The 18,996-nt window shown below is 52.1% G+C and overlaps 1 protein-coding gene across 1 annotated transcript in view; it reads right to left on the bottom strand.

Annotated features, from left to right (window-relative positions):
- The window catches only part of CD81 (CD81 molecule), a 33,371-nt gene extending 17,957 nt beyond the window's left edge, over positions 1-15,414 (bottom strand). Inside the window, exons 1-2 of the mRNA XM_056353948.1 lie at positions 15,250-15,414; positions 4,564-4,678 (exon numbers count right to left, since the gene is read on the bottom strand). Of these exons, the coding sequence (XP_056209923.1) occupies positions 4,564-4,678; positions 15,250-15,315 (181 nt within the window). The 5' untranslated portion in view covers positions 15,316-15,414. The remainder of the gene's footprint in view (positions 1-4,563; positions 4,679-15,249) is intronic.
- Positions 15,415-18,996: the final 3,582 nt, after the last annotated feature.

Genomic DNA, 18,996 nt, shown 5'->3' with positions numbered 1-18,996 from the left:
GTTGAGTCTAACCCCATGATACACAGACGTTGGCATCACCTTTAAAAGACGCCTTTCTGGAGGGATCAAGACAAGGATGGGACCATGAGCAGAAACCAAGAAGTCCCATTGCTCATGGCAAGTCCACACTCACTATAGCAGTATTGGCTTCCAGAGCCTTTACAACACACCAATGCCCAGTGCAACCCCCTCTGCAATGAAAACCTCCATGAAACCCTGGAAATCACTGCTGCGTCCAAGGCAGTCCTGAAAAGGCTAACTCTGAAAAGAGCGGCTGTTACGGATAGGAGGGACAGCTCCTCCACAACTGCCTAGCCAGCGCAAGTCTGGATGATGTGCCAGGCTGCTCTGCATGACCGGCCACATCTGGGACCTACAGCAAGAGTGGCCAAAGCATCCTCACACGCTGTGAGGACAGCAGACAAGCCCTGGGGAAGCTCAGGCAGGCATCCTGCTCCCTACCCATGAATGCACTGCCACTTGGCAGTGCTTCTCCTCTGCGAGGGTCAGGCCGCCCCAAGGCCAGCAAAGCCTCAGGACGGAACTTCAAAAAATCCCGAGCACACCCACAAAAGCCTGCCAGCAACGGTGTCGTGCTGACTTCAAGGACAAGCATGCGGATGCAACTGCAGTTCAACTGTTTCATACTCATTTCTGAGAAAGACTTCAAAGCATCCCTGTGCTTTCTGGCCCATTTCTTCCAGCCCAGTCTGCACAAAAAGCAGCTTGAATTCATTTCGAGGGCAGAAATCATTATCCTGGATTGTATTTGTATGGAGCAGGAAAGCGACGAGTCTGTAATTCACCTTGTTAGACAGCCTGTGCCCTGTTAGCCAGCCTCCCGTCCTGCCGTAGCACAGCACACCATTTCACAGGCACGCTCGTGGCCTCAAAATCAGCCTGAACCCGTTGCTGCACCCAGATGTCCCCTCCTTGACTCCCACAGGCTTTGCTGCTGGACCCTTCTGGGAGCCGGATCCACAATCATCAGCCTGTCTGCTAGGGACTTCCCCCACCTCCCCCCCCCTGAAAAAAAAAATATGAAAAAAACCTGCTGCCTTTCTGTTGGGGCAACAACATGAACAGGACAGCAAGGAAAGGGAGCAGTGGCAGCAGCCTCAGTGGCCAAGTTTAACCCGCCACTGCATGCCTGTCCAAAACCTTACACCCCTCCCAAGGAACGCCAGTGCCAGCGTGCTCTGGGAAGGAGACACTGCTCAGGAGACGATTTAGCATTAAAACACAAAAACCCCTAAACAGCAGCAAAACCAAGCCCCTCCTCACCTCCAAAGCTACATGGAAAACCGCACCCCAGCTCTGGATGCCTTTGCACTCTTCCTCGTGGCTGGCCCTGCTCCCAGGGCCGAGCTAATTAGAGCCACAGGTCATGTCACCCTGTCACTTGCTGTGAGCAGCTGGAAGCAGATTTCCTATTTTGGATCTGGCAGGCGAGAGCGAAGCTGAGACCATCCTGCTGCTGCGCTCCGCTCCTCGTCAGGCAGCTTCAGGGAAAGCACGGGAAGGGTGGGTGGCAGGCCTGAGCGCCCAGTCATGCTCCCAGCACACAGGTGGCCCAGCAAGGGGCAAAGTGTGAAATCCAGGGTTCAGGTTTTACAGCAAACAAGAGCCAAGGCTTTTGTCCCCACCCAGCTGAAAGCGTTTTGCCCGCAGCAGCCATCCCTGTGCATCACATAACCAGATCCCTGAAGGACGGGGAACCTGGCTTTCCCGTCACATTATCCTCGCTATCATCCCACTGAGATGGGGGAAAAACAGTAAGTCCAGTGTCACCCACCTCTTCAAGATCCCCAGGGGCTCTTAAAACCAGTGACACTGCAGCACCAACTTATTATGGAGAGATCAGGCTGTTCCAGTTTGTACTGGTATCCGCAGAGATGGAGCAGCTCAGCCTTTTCCCATGGACTCTCATAACTTACTGAAATAGTTTTAGTTTGTTTGGTGTTTTTTAAAATGGTACTTTATGTGTAGGGTCAATAAGAACTGGTTAACCAGTTGTTAGCATCCAACTTATCAATGCCTTGATCTCTCTTGAAGGATGTTCTTTGGCCTGCTATCAACACTTTGCCCAGCCTCCAGACACAGTGTTATACAAGAGCAAGAAGCAAGAAAGATCTTAGTTTTTCAGCTATAAATACAGTAAATAAATGCATATAGACCATAAGCCTAGCTCAGGCAAGTATTTTCCTTTATAGTCATGAAAGCATGGAACTAGGATGCTCCAGCTACCCCCATCCCTGTTACTGCTTGGTCTTTACAGTGCTGAAGCAGTTAACTTGTCATTTGCTGGAGCGTTGGGTCCACAGCCAAAATGGAAGTGCCAAAGCCAAGACTGTAACAAGTGGTTAGGGGATCAGATGTTTTGCGAGCCGTGCTGAGGAAAAGTCCATGAACAAGAGCCTGTTTAATAACCTCCCAAGCCAGCCCACAAGATAACTTGTGGTTGCAGTGCCAAAGTGCTGGGGCAAGTGGGTACTGCCTGTGGGAAACCCCAACCTCAGGAGCTCCCACCTCGCAGCCTGGAGAGGCGAGCCGGGGAACAGTTGCCTGTGCCTGTGGGGGCTGCAAGAGTGGCTGCTGCAGCAGTCTGATCCGGCTGCAGGGGAAGCTGAGAGCAAGGACTGCTCCCATCCTCCTGCTCCTGCAGTGGGCTGAGGGCAAATAAGCATCACACCTGGTACCCTGGTAGCTGCCACACTCCCCACATCCTCCTAACCACTTCCCCGTTGCCATCAAATCACACACACCAACCAGCTGTGTTATTTTTCTACTCCCATAAACATAGAGACACCGAGGGAAAATAACCTTTAATAAAACAGCTCCAACTCTGGGGTAGGGGAAAGGGCACAGAGAAACCAGGAGACACCAAGGCACTGTTTTCCCACTCCCCCCTCCTCGCTAAGTACAAACCCCATGGTGCAAATTCTCCTCCTCTGACAGTTTTATTGCTTCCCCCTGTCCTGCAGCACCATGGCAAAGCCTGGCTGGCCTTTAAAAGCCTCCTGACAGACCTCGGGACCACCACACCATGCCAGACACCAAAAAGTGCTTTGCAAGGCGGGGCTACAAAAAAAACCCACACCAACCCAGCTCTGGAGGCCAGCCCCAGAGAGGTTCCCGCTCCTGAAGCGGGAACATTGTGTACATTGGATGTCAGAGGAGAAAAAGGAGGGAGTATCAGTTGTAGAGGGTGCAGGGAAAGGAAAAAAAAAAGAAAAAGCAAAAAGAAATCCAGCCTTCAGACTCCAGAGGGCTGGCTGGGAGAGGCAGCAGCTGAAAGAAATGCTCTGCTGTTATTACTGCATGGAAATTACAGCCGCCAGAAGGAATCCAGGCCAATCTGTTGCTGAATATAACTTTAAAAAGACAGCCAGCCTCTAATCATGGGCTGTTCACGGGCATAAGAAATCCCAGCACAGTGGTGGGACCCACAGTCCATTCCCCCCTGCCTTCTAAATAGCAAAGGCCGAGGACAAAGACAAAACAAAAAGGGGTGGAAGAGCAGAAGATGCCCAACAGGTGGGAGGGCTCAGCTCCTGCGCTCCAGGTACCCCAGGTTTTGGAAGAAATATGTTAACTAGGGAGATGTCATTTGTTGGCCCCCAGAAGGAAGGAAATGTTTGGGCTGGTTCCTGGAAAGGGAAGAGTTTAACTTCTTAAGAGTTCCCTTTTCTCTTTTTAAAGTAGAAATCTACAAAGGGGAAATGCTGTAAATACACCTTGGGGCATGACGCAGGAGAGGGGAGACAGCAAGGGAGAAAACCCCACCACCGTTTACAGTGGGAGCATCCACCGTAACCTGGCACAACCAGGGAGAGGGCTCAGCCATACCATTTCATGGGCAAGCAGGGAAAACCTTTTCCAGAAGGTAATTTCAGCTACAGGTGAGAACAGGACATTGGATTAGACGGGTCCTTGCACCAGCCCCAGTGGTCTGCACTCCAGGCCCCTTCCCGGCAGCCAGCCTCTCCTGCAAGCTGCTCCCCCTCATCTGTCAGGGATCAGTGGAGAATAGGGCAAAAATAGGGGTTTTCATCTTCCAGCAAGCCAGCATGCTGTCAAATTAATAAAAATCACGCTAAGCTTAACCATAACACACAGAGGCTCCACCTGCCCCTCCTGGAGAACATGAGTCACGAGCTCACCGAGCTTCACTTTCCACCGCCAGTCACTCCATCAGCTACTTTTACATCCCTTTGGATAGGAAATGAGACACGCTTCCAAGAAGTCCCGTCTTCCCAAACATGCTCCAGGAGAGACCACAGCGGAGAACAGCACCAGAGAAAATCTACCATGCCACGACACATTTTCTTGCGCTTTTAGGTGCCATGACTTTAGATTCTGTACTTGGGCCACAGCCAACATTTAATGAATGCTTTGATTGCCATGGCAGGGGATATTTTGGGGAGCACGGGGGCAGCACGAGGTATTTTTAGTCTGACCTCCTTGCTGCTCACCCAGAGCTTTCCACCCTGACTCTGGGCACTCTGCAGTCCACCCTAGGGCACGATGCCCACACAGCGATGCCAGCATCCCCAGACTTACCGACATAGAAGGTGTTTGGGGCCTGCTTCTCCCCCAGCTGCAGGTAGAGGATATTTGTTGTCTGCGAGTCATGCCGGAGCCAAAGGGCCACTCCCAGTATGATGCCTCCAGCCAGCTGGGGAGAAAGCAGAAGGAAGCCAGCGTTATTCACTGCTCTGGCCATGCTGGACCTGGAGCAGTGGGACCTTTTCAGGTGGGAGCAGAAAGCTTTGTTTTCATCTTTCTGCAAATTCTTATTTACTCCTTTCACATGCAAGAACACCCTTCATAACCATCGTCCCACCGCTGCAGTGTGCTTTGTGCCCCATACCTCATGAGCCACACAATCTTCCCTCCCTGTTTTATGAGAAGACTGCTCATTCTGGGGACGTGTAACCCCTTTCCAGTTCCTGTAGGTGATTTCTTTCCTAAGAGCTATTTTATTACTCTATTAAAATGGAAGGCTCAGCCTTACCCGAGAAGCACAAGACATGCAACTGAGGCTTTTCGGAGAGCTTTTCAACAGAAGTCAGGATCAGCCCCAAGTATTCCCTTTTCCCAATGGGCTGTTATCACCCCATTTCATTTCTCTGTGATGTATAAACAGTGTTTTGGGTTTTGTTTGATTTGTCGAGAACTGGGTAGGAAGGATGGCAAGAATGTGGCTCCAAAAGCGGGGGAGGGGGGGAGGAAACAACATCAGGTTTTCCCCCTGCCCCTAGCCTCACGTGTATATCACTCCCCATCCAGGGTCAGGCTTCCAGTCTGAGCAGACCTAGTACTCCTCTGGCACATACAGCTTTCCTTAATGGCCCTAATACAGGGACTGAAGCAGAGCAAAACCTTGGTTCAGGCCAAGGCACAACCACACCACTTCTGGAGGCTACCACGAAGATGCTCAACAGAGCTGAGCGGCTCTGCAAGTCGACGAGGCTGGAACAGCTGCCCTGCTCGTGCTGTTGTCCAGCTGAAGAGCAGAGCACTCACTCGCACGCACACACACGTGCACACAGACATGTGTGATGGAGCCCCTAGGGCAAGGATAAACACACGCTTCAAACACAGGAGGAGACGTTCTCCATATGGAGCATCAACCCAGCTTACCACTGGAATATTTACATCCAAATAACGGGAAGTTTTATGACTGGCTTCCTCACTGTTTTCTCTGATAGGGAGGGGCTGGGAATGGCAGCAGAGGACAGGAGCAGATCAGGGAAGGCAGCACTGAGAGGAACTCAAGCCAGAGCATTTCCAGCAAGATTCACTGTGTTCTCTACGACACCCCCTACTTCCATTTAAAACCATGAGAGAGGGGGGAAAAAATAAACACACATTAAAAAAGCCAACCCCCTTAAGAATCCAACTTCTATGAAAGGCTGGAAGTGCCTGGTCAAATGCCAATTTAATTTTGAGTGTCCTAAAACCTCAAAGTGATTAATCTCAAAAAAAGGGAAGATAACCACCAGAAATTACAGAAGCAGAAATAAGTGGGTTTTTTTGAAAAGGGTTGGGAGTCAGGTCAGCTACAGGCACGAGAGTCACCACGAAGGCCACATTAAAAGAAAAGAGAGTTTGTTCAGTGGCATTCGCCAGTTGCACAAGCGCAGCAGAGCCTTGGTGAACACACAAGGGCCAGGATCTGCAAGATGGGCTGTCAGTGGAAGTTCAGCTCTGCACCTCAAGAGGTCAGCTGGCAGTTCTCCTCCTTGCTCACTTCTGCACATTCCAGCCAAGAGATTTTTACAGGGGTGCCACCGAAGCTGGGGTAAAACCACACAATTTGTGCAAAACTCCTAGGGGAAGCCGGCCTCGGGGCTTTGCCGCTTACCGGAAGGAGAAAATCCTCAACAGCTCCTGGAGAGGGAGGGAAGATTTTACAAGCCTCTCCCCAATTTGCCACCAAAATAATCAGCTTTTAACACTTCTCCCACAGCAACCAATGCAACTTCCCTGCTGGTGTGGTCCCTTATCTCTCTCACACTTGGGAGGGCCTGAGGTTCTCCAAACACTGGCTGTGGAGAAAAAGTCACGAAAACCGGTTCATGCTCAAATCCAACTCCAAATAAGGCAGCTTGTGGTTTTGCAGAAAGTTACCCAAATCCAGCCTGGCATGTCGTATTCATTGTCTGAGAGCGTAACGAAGCCCACGTTTATCCTCTCAGAAGAAGGAGAATGCCCCCAAATCAATCAGTGCCAAAGTAAAGGTCTCTTGGTGGCTCCCAGGGGAGAGGAGATCCTGAGGCAGATTTGGGTTTCTATGCTAGGTGGGAGAGGTGAAGAAAAGGCTGCAGACCTTCCTCTGCAGGGAAACATCGCTCTGCCCTGGCATGCCACCCACTGTGCCTAGCAGTACCCACCCCAGCACGCTCTGCCACCTGTGGTGAGGCTGGGGTGACACCAGCACGAGAAGCAGCAGCTGCTTTCCAATCCAGTTTGCCCTAAAACACCTGACACAGGACCAAAAGCGGGCTGCAAGCTATCCCCAAGATATTTCTTAATCCTTTAGGAACATCAACTAAATGGGACAAAGCCTTTTCTGACTCATCAAACCCACCCCAGCGTTGAGGTCTGCCTATTGCAGCCAGCTGAACCATCTCCAGATGTTCCCAGTTTCATCCTGAATGTGCCCCAGGAACACCCCACATCCCTCCCACACCACCTGACTCCATTTGCTTTTTTAACAGAGCATGGAGAACCTCTGAACAAAAGTTTTAGCAGCTGGATTTCTTAAGAGAAAAAGACATTCACTTACTAATGAAAAGAGGGTTTAGGCTATGATGAGTAACTTTTTCCACTATAATCATACATCTTTCCACCACCAAGCAGTGCAGAATGTTAATTAAGGCATCTTTCTTCCGAAAGGAAAAACGACAAGAGGGAGAAAACCTCATTGGCTCACCACAGTAACCCTGCCTTCCACTGCCCCTTGCTTGGGATAATCTCATTTTCAGTACAACTAGTTCCAGATATAAGCTCCACATTTTCTTCCCTCCCCATCCTACAAACACTGCCGTTTGCCAAAACCAGAGCCAGAAGAGCTGCAACCACTGATAGCAGTATCATGCTCACCTCTAGGCTGCATACCTTCATATACTAAACATTGCTGTGTTTTCTGCTGTAGGTACCCAGGATCTCATGCAGGCTACCCCACTGCTCTTTGTGTGCCCAGCTCATCAGACAGCCCCAGCCTCTGCGACATGGTGATCATTCATCAAAGATATACCCCAAGTGTCAGCACAGCTCTCCATTTACATTTTTGGGGACTGCTTTATTTATTTTTTAAAAAGAGCAGTAATAACGAAAGCTTCAACTTCAGCAACACCAGCACTGCAATGTTCTTAGCTCTGCCTTCCACAAGCCGACCTCCCCAGTCGGCTGCTCCCCCACCAGCACAAGGGCAGTTGCAGAGGTGCATCACTAGTGCTCTGGATCCAGGAGATGGTGCCCCGAGCAGCCTGCCAGCACAGCAGAGGTGGCGCGGCAGGCTCCGGTGTTCCCTCTTTACCACTGTTTTCCAGCTTCTGGAGATTTATTGCTTCTTCCACAGACAGCCAGACTTTTCCAGCTGGATCCTGCCTGCCCAAGGCTTGCTTTTCACGGGGATGCTGTTCTCACGTGGCACAGCAGGGGGAAGCCTCCATTGGATGCTGCCGAGGGGAGGGAAAAGGCAGCCCCCCCAGAGGTGATGGGGTATTACCATCTGAGCGTCACGGTGACGGCAGGTGTGCAGCCCTGGTTTGCCACCCCATCCACTGTGCATGTCGTGGGGCTCCCTCCTGGATTGAGCCCCACTGACCCATAGGCCGCTCACCCTAAAATTTCCCAGATCCAGCTGTGGGGCAAGGAAACAAGCCCATTTTCGCAGCTTAAGTCATCCTCCCCTCCACAAGAAATTTCCATGAGCTCCATGATGAGGTGCGTGAGGAATGGCTGTGGAGTGCCCCAAATTAAAGGAGTGAACAGGGCCAAGCTGCTCCCACTTTTGCCCTGCCACTCTCCAGACACTCACGTACGCCAGGATGTGCATCAGCCTCCTTCCACTGCCCACAGCCCTCTTCCTCCCTGCTCCCTCCCCTCCACCTCTCTCCAAAATAGGTTTCCTGGTGGCTAGAAGAAAAAGGAAGAAATTCTGGCCACAGGGTGCCTTGCTGGGCATGTCAAAGCAAAGCAGATATCCTGCGGCTCAAGCCAGTGAAGGAGGGAAGCAGAGGTGCCAGCAGTTTCACAATGCTGTATTTTTAGCAGTGCTGCTTCCCGTGGCCGCGGCTGTTCCTGCCAGCGAGACACTGATTCCCAACCCCCGTGATCCCACAGGCTGGAGAAGCTCCCACCTCGCTGCAAAAACACAGGGAGCCCGTGCCACGATGCCTGTGAAATAACACAGTTACTAACAAGAAGTAGGATGCTGCCAAGAAAGCTTAACAGGTTTTAGCTGTTTCACAATTCAGGTAGATTTTTATAGGTTTATAGATCTCAGGTAGAGATTTTTAACAGGTTTTCATGCTGCACAGGCTTGCTGCTTCCCTTCTGCTGCCTAGAAGCTGAGCCCTTCGAGGGGATGGCACCTGGACCCCACTTGAGGAGCCCAGCCAGGGCTCCCCGCAGCTCCTCTCCAGCTTCCTTTAAGGCATGGGGAACTGGGACACAGAAGGACAAAATGGCTTGCCAAGGCTGAAGCATCTTGCCATGTACATGTGAGTCCCTCACACAGCCAGAAAAAAATTGCTAATTTGGGGCTGAAAGTTTTGCTCCCAGCTCATTTCTGGGTCTCTAGGTAGAGCAGCAGATATCACATTCTCCAATGCGTGCAGCATAAATAAGGAAACATTTTGTTGCCACACCTAGTGTCAGCAGGGGTGGGGGGCGGGAAAGCAAGGAGCTAGAGATTCATTAACGATGGAAATTACCTTTGGAAGGGCAATATAAGCCCTTGCAAGATGCGTGCTAGGACCTTACGGGTTCTGCAGAGCCACCTCAAGGACCAAGGCAGGCAGGAGAGGAGCACGTGATCACTGGTGGCAAGCACACAGGTGGCACCGAGCCTGCCCACACCCTGTGCCCTGCTTCCTGGAAAGCAGAAGCCGAGTTTCTTTTCTACTGCAAATAGAAATAACGGCACTCAGTGCACCCTGAGGAAGCACTGAAAGAGTTTGGGGTGCAGCACGAGGCTCAGAGCAGCCCGCGAACTGGGAACTTTGGTTTGATGCTACAATGGTCTTCATGTTATGATGGCAGGCCTTCATGACAAATATTATATTAAAATTTTAAGGTGAGAAGCACTCCAGATCAGCCCCATGCTGCATGTTGGGGTGGACTGTGGGATGCCCTGGAGCACCAAGACATCAAGACCCCTGCAAAACTTTTTGTGGGGGATGTAAGCAGGGAAAATGACTTAAATCAGACAAATGTGGTTGCAGTTTGACAGCCACACAACATAAAAGCTTTTCCACCGAGTTCGGCCCACACGCTCGCAAATCACAGTGACAGAAGAGGACTCTTCTTGGAGAGCAGAGGTGAGGTCTTCCGCCTTCCACAGCAATCACACCGCCAAAAGTCAGGCTGAAAGTTTGCAGACAAGTCCTGCCCAGGAACTGCAGAAAGGGCATTTGGGAAGAGGCCTGTGCGCTGCAGGCAGGAGGAGGAAGATGGCCTGCAGCCCGTGGTCTGCTCCCAGCAGCGCAGCCGCCACCACCTTCCAGCAGTGGCTATTAATAGAGCTGCCGGCTGGGGCGAAATTCTCCACTGGTGCCTATAGTTACCAGCCCCACAACACTATGGAGCTTTTCAAAACAAGTTCCAGAGAAACACTCCCAGAGGAGCAGCACACGAGAAGCCAAATAAAGCTTGATGGATGGGAGAGGAGCAGGAATCTGGCACCAAAATCCTGGAGCAGGGTCCTCCAACAGGGAGCACTGAGCCCATCGGCTGCTCCCTGCCTGCTGCAGCCTGATCCCCGCTGTGGACATAAGTATCACTACACATTGACATCTACCAGCAGGGTTTAATTGCCCTCGGTGGAGAGGAAAACAATTACAGATATCACTTTAAAATTAATTTGGTCCCATACATAAGCATTTAAGTACAACAGTAATACAACTGCCTTCCCTTTTTAATAATCGCAGCAAAAGGCACTTGCACAGTACAGGATCAAAGTACTTCTCGAGGCATCGTACGCGGATTAATGCTCTTGCAGGAGATAAGCATGACGGTGGCTGATAGAAGAATAACCTCAGGAAAAGAGAGCAAACCCCCTTCCAGCCACCAGCTCTGCTCCCTCCTTGCAGCTGCAGCCCAGCTCATTAACAGAAACCGGGTATGCCCCTAGGGCAGGGCACTGGTCTCCTCAAAAGCCCTGCTTAAACAACCTCCTGCACGCAGAGACTTCAGAAGAGGTTTTGTAGGTGATGGTACAAATGTGTTCACTTGACAGACAGGCCAGAAACACATCCCCAGAGAGCTATCAGCAGGAAAACTTGGGTCCAGGTACTGAGCCTGCTAAGAAAACCTCTCCCTTGCCCTTCAAAGACAGGCAGGGTCAAACACACGTGGAAACACGTCTGCCTGTACATCATCCCAGGATACCAAACCTAAAGTCATGGGAAGAAGATGCTTGGCCAGCGCCACGTCCTCGCTGCTCGCAAGGCTCTCTGTGATTCCCAGGAGACAAATAACCAAACGAAATCCCGCACTCCACAGCGGAGCAGCCTGCTAGCTGCTATCATTAATAGCATTTCAGCAGCGCTCAGCGCAAGCCTGTGCCCAGAAGGAAACACAAGCTACTTTGTTAGCCAGGGAGTTACTTGAAATCCCTGCTTTGGAGCTGCACGTCACATGCACCACCAGCTCTTCTATTTTCTGTTTAAACCTGCAAAGAGCGGTACCCAACTGCCCTCCTCATCACATTGGGAGGCTCACGTGCCACTCAGCAGAGCTGTCACTGTGGGATCACCACCACAGAAAGCTGCCGCCTCCCTCCACTGTCACCTCTCATCACCAAAGCCACACAGTATCTTGGTGCCCGCTTTGCGGACTGCAGGGAACATCTGACAGATTTTCCAGTGTTGTACAACAAAATTCGACTCTTCCACTCCTCCCCTTCCGATCACCCCTATCAAGACAGACTTTCACTTCCACGTCCCCTGTGCTCTTGCCCTTCCTTGCCTTTGCACCCCAGCTGCACCACATCCACTCCACTTAAGCAAGAGAAAAAGAGTTATGTGGTGCCTGGAAAATGGCATTAGGAGCAAGCTCTTCCTTTTAATTAGACACCTCTCTGGCAGGGCAGTCAGCGGTTCTCTAGACCTGGAAGTCTGCCACGGGCTGTATTAGCTAATAAGCTGGGCAATCCTTCTCCAAGCAAGCCAATTTTTCCTTGGTTATGTTTAATTACATTTTTAAATAGATCTCTGGCTTCCTTCAGCCTCTCCAGGGACTCTTTGCAGCAGTGGTCAGTTCAGCCCCACACACTGAGCTCTGCTGTCGGATTCAGGTAATTCAGGAGAGCAGCTGAAGCCTGGCCGCTTACTGTAAGTGGGGTGGAGAAGCAGCTCCACCTCACCTTGTGCCTAGCCCAGCCCCACTCCGGGCTGCAGGCTGAGCTGGGCCTGCCCACCGCACCAGCAAAACCGCCCAGTGATGGGTACTGCTACTGCTCCCTCTCACACGGCAGGGAAGCAGAGCATCCCCTTGCTGCTGGCCACACCAAGCTTTCAGGACAAGTTTGCAACACAGAAAAACTTTTGTCTTGCCAGCCCTGTGTTTTACTAACCCGGTGAAGTCTCCAGGTGCTGCTCACAGCTTCCTCCAGCACTTTGGTAGGCAGATGCCGCTATGAAACATGTGGGGACCTATTCTCTCCTGGGATGGACACCCATCTGTACACGTGGTCCGTGCAGCAGCCACTGCTCCCTCCTCAAGAGCCACCTTGGACCGAGCACGTAACCCTGGCATCTTCTTCTCAGAAATGCATATGCAAAGGAAAAACAAGCCCAAAAAATAAAATAAAACCAGAACACCTCAGGCAGAGAGGGCTGCCAAGGCACCCTGGGGAGCTGGCAGCAGGGCTGCCTTTTCCTCTTGCTTTTCAACGCAGTGGCTTTATGAAATTCCCCCTGTGCTGCCAGAAGGAAGGGGGAGGAAGCCAGGGGGGTGTCAGTTTATTTACACTCCAGCAGGACTACTTTAAAAAGTTATCAGAGTTTCTTTCTTATTTGTTAACACTATTAAGGCTGAGAATTGCTCCCTTTCTCCCTCTTGGGCAGCGGAACAAACTCCCGTGCAACACGATGCAGCAGCCCCTGCCAAACTTTGGACTCCGCCTGCTGCTTGTTTTTACCAACAGCGCCCAGTCTCGGCTGGGTGCAAGGCAAATGATCAGCAAATGAGCACAAGGAGCCCAGCCAGCAGTACTTGCACACTAACCCGCTGGAAGGACCACAGGGCTGCGAGTGCCCCGTCTTGTACCTCCTTCGGGTCAGAGCTGGGGTCCTGACACAGCCACCCCGCAGCAAAGGTGCTCAACACCATGTCCAGTCCTTAAATGCCACCCTATGAGAAGGGCCTTCATGCTTCAGTGGCCACCGAGGCATCCCTCCCTGGCTGGGGGTGCAAGGTTGGCCACTAACGGTGTTCGCTTGGTGGTAAACCTAAAATTCCCCTCAACTACTGGTTTAAAAAACAACACAAAAGGGCTTGAAAACTTTAGACCCGGTGTTCAACCACGCTTCAGCGGGCCAGCCTGACAGAAAGCATCGTTAATTCTAACGAAGCCCAGGCTCCCCATCTGCACAGGAACTGGTCTGAGAGGACTGGCCACAAGTGAGCCCAGCACTGTGAGGTGTTTTGGGGCACCAGCGGGTCCCAGCTTACGGGAACCCCACCTTGGAAGGAGCTGGAGTATCTCCTCCAGTGCTCCTTCTGAGAGGCAGAGCAAGGCACCAGAAGTCCTAACAGGGAAATTAAACAGATCAGCTATTCCTCTTGCAAGCTTATCTTTTATAAGCGGGCATTCTGCTGTTTTGCAAATACAGATTGGGGCATGCAAACAAGCTTGCTCAGGAGCGGTGGCTGTGCAGAGCCTCTGGCATCCTTCCTGCTACTCAGGAGACCCTTCCTCCCTCTCATCCACAGCCGGAGGCTTCTGCAACAAGAATGGCAGGAAACTGGGTCCAGAAGGGAAGAAAAAGCCCTGGGATAAACACGCTAACTCGGAAGGAACAAAACTTCAGAAGAGCCTACCCGCCTCCATCCTGCCATTTTAAGGGTGGAGGAAAAGGTTAAAAAAAACCCAACAACCCAGGACTGTCCCACATTCATCTTGCAGCTGGCAACGCATCAGGTATCAATTAACACCACTGTCGTCAGAGCTCGTCATCTCTCCCTTGGTCAGCATTATACCCAGAAACAAGGCAAAAAGGCCTGAAATCAGGCTGGATTTGACAGTGCTTGCTCCCACACAGCAGTTAAGCCCTACACCTCCCAGAGGCGAGGCCATCCCCCCCCGCCCCCCAGCCCTTCACCGTACACCCAGGGGGGAAGGCAGCAAGCAGAAGACCCCCCCCAGGCAGCACAGCATGCAGTGCTGAGGCAGGGTCTGCTCTGAGGCATTGCTCTCCTCCCCACCAGCCCTCCTTGCTGCCTTGGCTGCTGCAAGCAAATGTTACGAAAAACCCTGAACTCCTCATCAGCAGGGTGGGGTGTCAGACAAGGGGCACGTCCTGACCACGCAGCCAGCGCTCGGCAAGTGGTGCCTTGCCTCTGCAGGGTGGGGCTGGGCTCGCTTGACAGCATTTCGGGGAATAGAAAGTGATCTATTTAAAAAATAAAAAAAGCAGCCTGCTCGGGCACATTTCGTTGCTCCCAGGAGCAGGCAGAAAGCGTTTCTTGCCATGCCAGCCCTGCGTTGCTGGAGGCTGTTTCTAACTGGGGCAAACCTGGTTTGCAGGGAAACCGGGATACGCCGCTTTTTGCTAAATTAGCTGCATGTCTGGATGGATTATTTCATGAGAAACTTCCTGGAGAAGGGCAACGTCTCCAACCTGGGTAAAACCTGCATCCTAAAATATCTTCCCAGGAGGTGGAGGCAGCGGTGCCCAGCTTGGGCACAACCCAAAGGCAGGCGTCGAGGCCAGTTCTGACGCGGCGCCAGGGACGTCCAGACCCACCGGCTCCCCACCAGCTCCCGGTGTGGCCCGGGCAAAACCAGCCCCCATCGCCCATGTTTTTTGAGCACCTTCTCCTTGCCGGCTCCTTTGCAGCAGGGCCGGCACCTCTCCCCCCTCCGCCTGGCAGCAGCCACCCCTCCTGCCCTCCGCCTTCCCCGGCTGGCTGGGAAGCACCGCTTTGCCCACGCAGACCCACAGACGGCGGGGTCTGGGGGCGCAGGCCTCGGGGGGCCGCTGCAGCCCCCGCCCCGGCCCAGCAGCCAGGCCCCTCGGCAAGGGGCGCCTAGAAACCTCCCTACATAGATCCGCATCAAACCCCGGATAAATAGATATACGTGTGCAAATAAATATATATATATGTATATATGCACGCATTAAACAAGAGTGGAAGAATAAGCGCCCCCCTCCCCCCACGCACCCCCCGAGACACCCCCGGGCGCCGGCGGCGGGAAGGAGCCAGGGCCCGGCGCGGGCAGCTGAGCCATGTTGGAGCCCCGTTACCCGGGCGCGGGGCTCCCCCGCCCCCCGCTGCCCCGGGGCTCACCCAGAAGATGAAGTTGAAGACGAAGAGGAGGTATTTGATGCACTTGGTGCAGCCTTCCACCCCCATGGCGGCGGCGGCGGCGGGCGCTGGCGGTGCGGCGGCGGCTGCTCCCCTCAGACCCTGCTGCCGGCTGGGCGGCGGCGGGAGGAGAGAGCGCGGCCCGCCCCGCCCCGCCCCGCCCCGCGCCCCGCCCCGCGCCCGCGCCCCGCCCCGACGGAGCGAGAGCCGGAGCGGCGCGCACAGCGCCCCGCGGCCGGGCCCGCCGCTCCCCGCTCTTGCTCCCGCTTCCCCCACCTTTTTTCCTCTTTCCCTTTTTTCCTTTTCCTCCCTTTTCCTTTTTTCCTTTTTCCCCTTTTTCCTTTTTTCCTTCTCCCCCCTTTTCCTTTTTTAATTTTCTTCCTGCCTTTTGGCCTTTTTTCTTTTTTCCTCCCCCTTCCTTCTTTTTCTCCTTTTATCTTTCTTTTTCTCCCCCTCTTTTTTCCTTTTTTCCTTCCCCTTTTCCCGTTCTTTCCTTTTTCTTTTTTCTATGATCTTCCCCACACTTTTTTATTTCTTCCTTTCTCTTTCCCGTTTTTTTCTCTTCCTCCTCTTTCTTTTTTCCTCCCCCCTTTTTCCTTTTTTTTCTTTTTCTGTTATCTTCCCTCCTTTTTCCTTTGTCTTCCCTTTCTTCCCCCTTTTTCCTTTTCCCTTTTCCCTTTTTCCTTTTTTTTTTTTGTGTGTGTGGGTTTTTTTCCCTTTTTTGTGATTTTGTTTGTTTGTTTTCCCCTTTTTCTCCTTTTTCCCACCCACCATAGGTGGCTGACAACACAGAATTTCCTACATGCAAGTGGCAGCCACAGGGGCAGGTGCTGGGGGGCTGTAGTGTGGCACCACCATCTCACAAGCCTGACTCTCACCCGTTAAACCTTGCCCCCATCCCCTGGATGTCACCAGGCAGCCCGGAGTGCAGGGAGAGACCTCTGTGAATGGGTGCAGGGTGCAGCAGTGCTTGTATTTCTTTCTACAGAAGGTTTTGGGTGCACCCATGAGGAGGAACTCCTCCCCCGAGATAAAAAAAGAGGAAAGGATATTTACATTAAAACTTGCAGTTTCAAATTCAGAGAAGCATTTCCTCCTTCGTTTCCTCCTGTCCTGTTATCCTGCGCTCTGATCTGCCAAACACTTTTTGCCTAAGCCTGTGGCTTTATTACTGCACATAATTGCAGCAAGTTCAGAAGAATCGCTCAGGACGTTTTCCCTCAGTTACTGGGTTGCAGGAGCACCTGGGGCACTCCCAGGCTGCCCACCAAAGGGATCTGGGTCATGCACGCCAACCGTTCAAGCTAGCCTCACGTTATGGCTTCAAAATTTTAGTTGAATTTTAGTTAAGTAAGTGCAAAGCTGTGCAACAGAAGCACAATGAAATTTCCCAGTCTTTTTGGCCGAAACCCTCTTTGCCCCACTTGCTCATCCCTAAAATACAACTTGCTCTCTCCCCATGCTTCCAGCACGCCCGGCCGCTTCTTGCCGGGGTAGGACAGCAAGCCACAGCACCGGGGCGCAGGAGGACTGCTGGTGAAGGATGGGGCCTTGCTGTGCTGCTACGAACGAGGCGCCTGCCTGCAGCGCTGTGCGCGGTGATCGGCCCCGGCACCCCCTCTGGCCACAGCGTTTCGGGGAGCAGCTCCTGTGCCAAACACTGTCACGCTCGATGGCCAGCCCCACCACGCATCCCCTAAGCAGGAAGGTGCTGTTAGCTAAGCACACATTTCCTGCATGCGTACGCTGAAAATGAGTCAACTTGCTCCAAAATCATCCCGGGGTCCTCGGGGATGAGTGGGTCCAGGGCTCCGTTGTGTTCATCCAACGCTCCTTCGCCCCTCGGGAGCAGCCCATGGCTCTGCAGCGGGCGCCAGGCACAAATAGGGCTTGGCCCCGTTCCCCAATTACTTATGCTGAGTATGCCCTCAATTGCAGGCTCGCCATGGATGCATAAGCCCTTTGTCTCTAAGCCACGTTTGCTCACCCAGCCTTACCAAGGAAGCCGGAGGTTCACCAGGCTGCTCATGCCTGTAAGCACTGTCCCAAATTGCCAGTAGGACCCATCTGGTTGCAGCAATAGCTGTAATCCTTGTGGCTCCTGCTCACCAGTCCAGGGGATAACGGCAGGATCACGAAGCTACTCACTTGCTGCATTGTAGCATCCCACATCACCTTTATTTTTGCACCTTCATCCTTTCCAGCAATAAATATTAAAATAAAAATTCTGCTTCCCCCCGCCCACAACCCAATGGAGAGGTTGAAGACAGGAGGGTACATGAAGCAAGGAGCCTCCCGCACGCTTTGGTGGCTGTCTCCAGAAAACCTCTCGGAAAACCTCTCAGGCACCGCTTGGAGAGCCTGCGCGAGGGAGAGGAAGGAACCAGCTGCAAACCTGCGGCAGCAGCAGCCCCGCCGGCTGCGGAAGAAAATGACTCTCAAATCAACTTTTGTGTGCTGCAGAGCAGGCAACCCCAGCTGCAGCCACTGCACAAAGTTGGCATTGAAACTGCTTCTAGTGAGCTCAGGGTCGCTTTTTGGTTTTGTCACTGTCGCTTTTCTTCTCTTGCTTTCTGCCTTTTTTTTTCTTGCATTGGGAAGGGAAGGAAAATGGAAAAAGAGAAATAAACCTTTCCATATCCTCCAAAAATTATATTAGCAAACAATTTAGTTTGGAGCTAACAGAGTCCCGTTTATGGGACGTTCCTTCAGGTTGTGTCAGAGCACATGCTGCCCCGGGCTTGGGTACAGGTGCGGCTCTGGCGGGGGAGCAGGGGCACAGCCCCACCACCTACATCAAGAAGCTTCCAGTTACAGGCTAAAGCCTACTGGGTCTAAGCTGGGTTCACCCATCTGGCCACACCAACAAAGTCCACTTGGAAGTGGACTTGGAAGTGGAAAAGGATTATTTTGTTCCAATATTTTTCTTCAGCATTTGTTTTTGTTTGTTTTGTTGGGTTTTTTTCCCCTTAAGAAGCTCAGCTGAGTACATTTGAAAACTTTGACCTTAACATACAGGAAGAAAAAAGCCCAGCACTGTGGCACAGCATCAAGATAATAACGTATACAGTTTGCCAAGGTTACGTGTGATTTCAGACGTTGTCTGTTCATTTGCCGTGCTGTACTACTTGCTGTACAGCCCATAAAGTACCAGAACTGCATTTCAAAGACTCTCAGCGGCTTTAGCAGCTCTTTATAAAATGCTGCTGTATAAATAAGTAAAACTAATTTGCAGAAATTCAGTTTGTGTATTGGTGTCACATGCCGGTATCGAGTGTGAGCGCTATGAATAGGGCTGATGATTTCCCTCTCCAGGAGGACGGGCTCAGGCTGAGTGCTCAGCACTTGCCATGCTAATGCGTCGTGGTTTACAGAGCACCGAGCTGCAGGCAGGTCGGTGAAGCAGCTACCTATCTCCCAAGCCTTGCACCACTGGAATAAAAAAGTAAACTCTAAAAAAGTTTTAAAAAGTAGCCTTAAAATCCCAACTAATAAAATCCCTGTTCCCCTGCATGGCTGTTTGAATTTGCGTTTGCAACTGGATTTTGCAGGCGGAGAGCAGAGGTGCTTGCAGTGTTTTCCCTCTCTCTGCTGGGCTTGGGTTGTTGAGGGGTTTTTTTGTGAATCTGTTTATAAAAATCAGTGTTGAGCTTGTGGGTTTTGGCAGAGCTGGCATCTACGGCTATGACTCACCAGGGTCCATCAGGGCAGGTGCGGCTCGGACTGCCT

This window comes from Falco biarmicus, chromosome 10 (assembly GCF_023638135.1).
Source record: "Falco biarmicus isolate bFalBia1 chromosome 10, bFalBia1.pri, whole genome shotgun sequence".
NCBI classification, from domain to species: domain Eukaryota; kingdom Metazoa; phylum Chordata; class Aves; order Falconiformes; family Falconidae; genus Falco; species Falco biarmicus.
The sequence above is the reverse complement of the archived record's forward strand: the minus strand, read 5'-3'. Positions and strand labels throughout refer to the sequence as shown.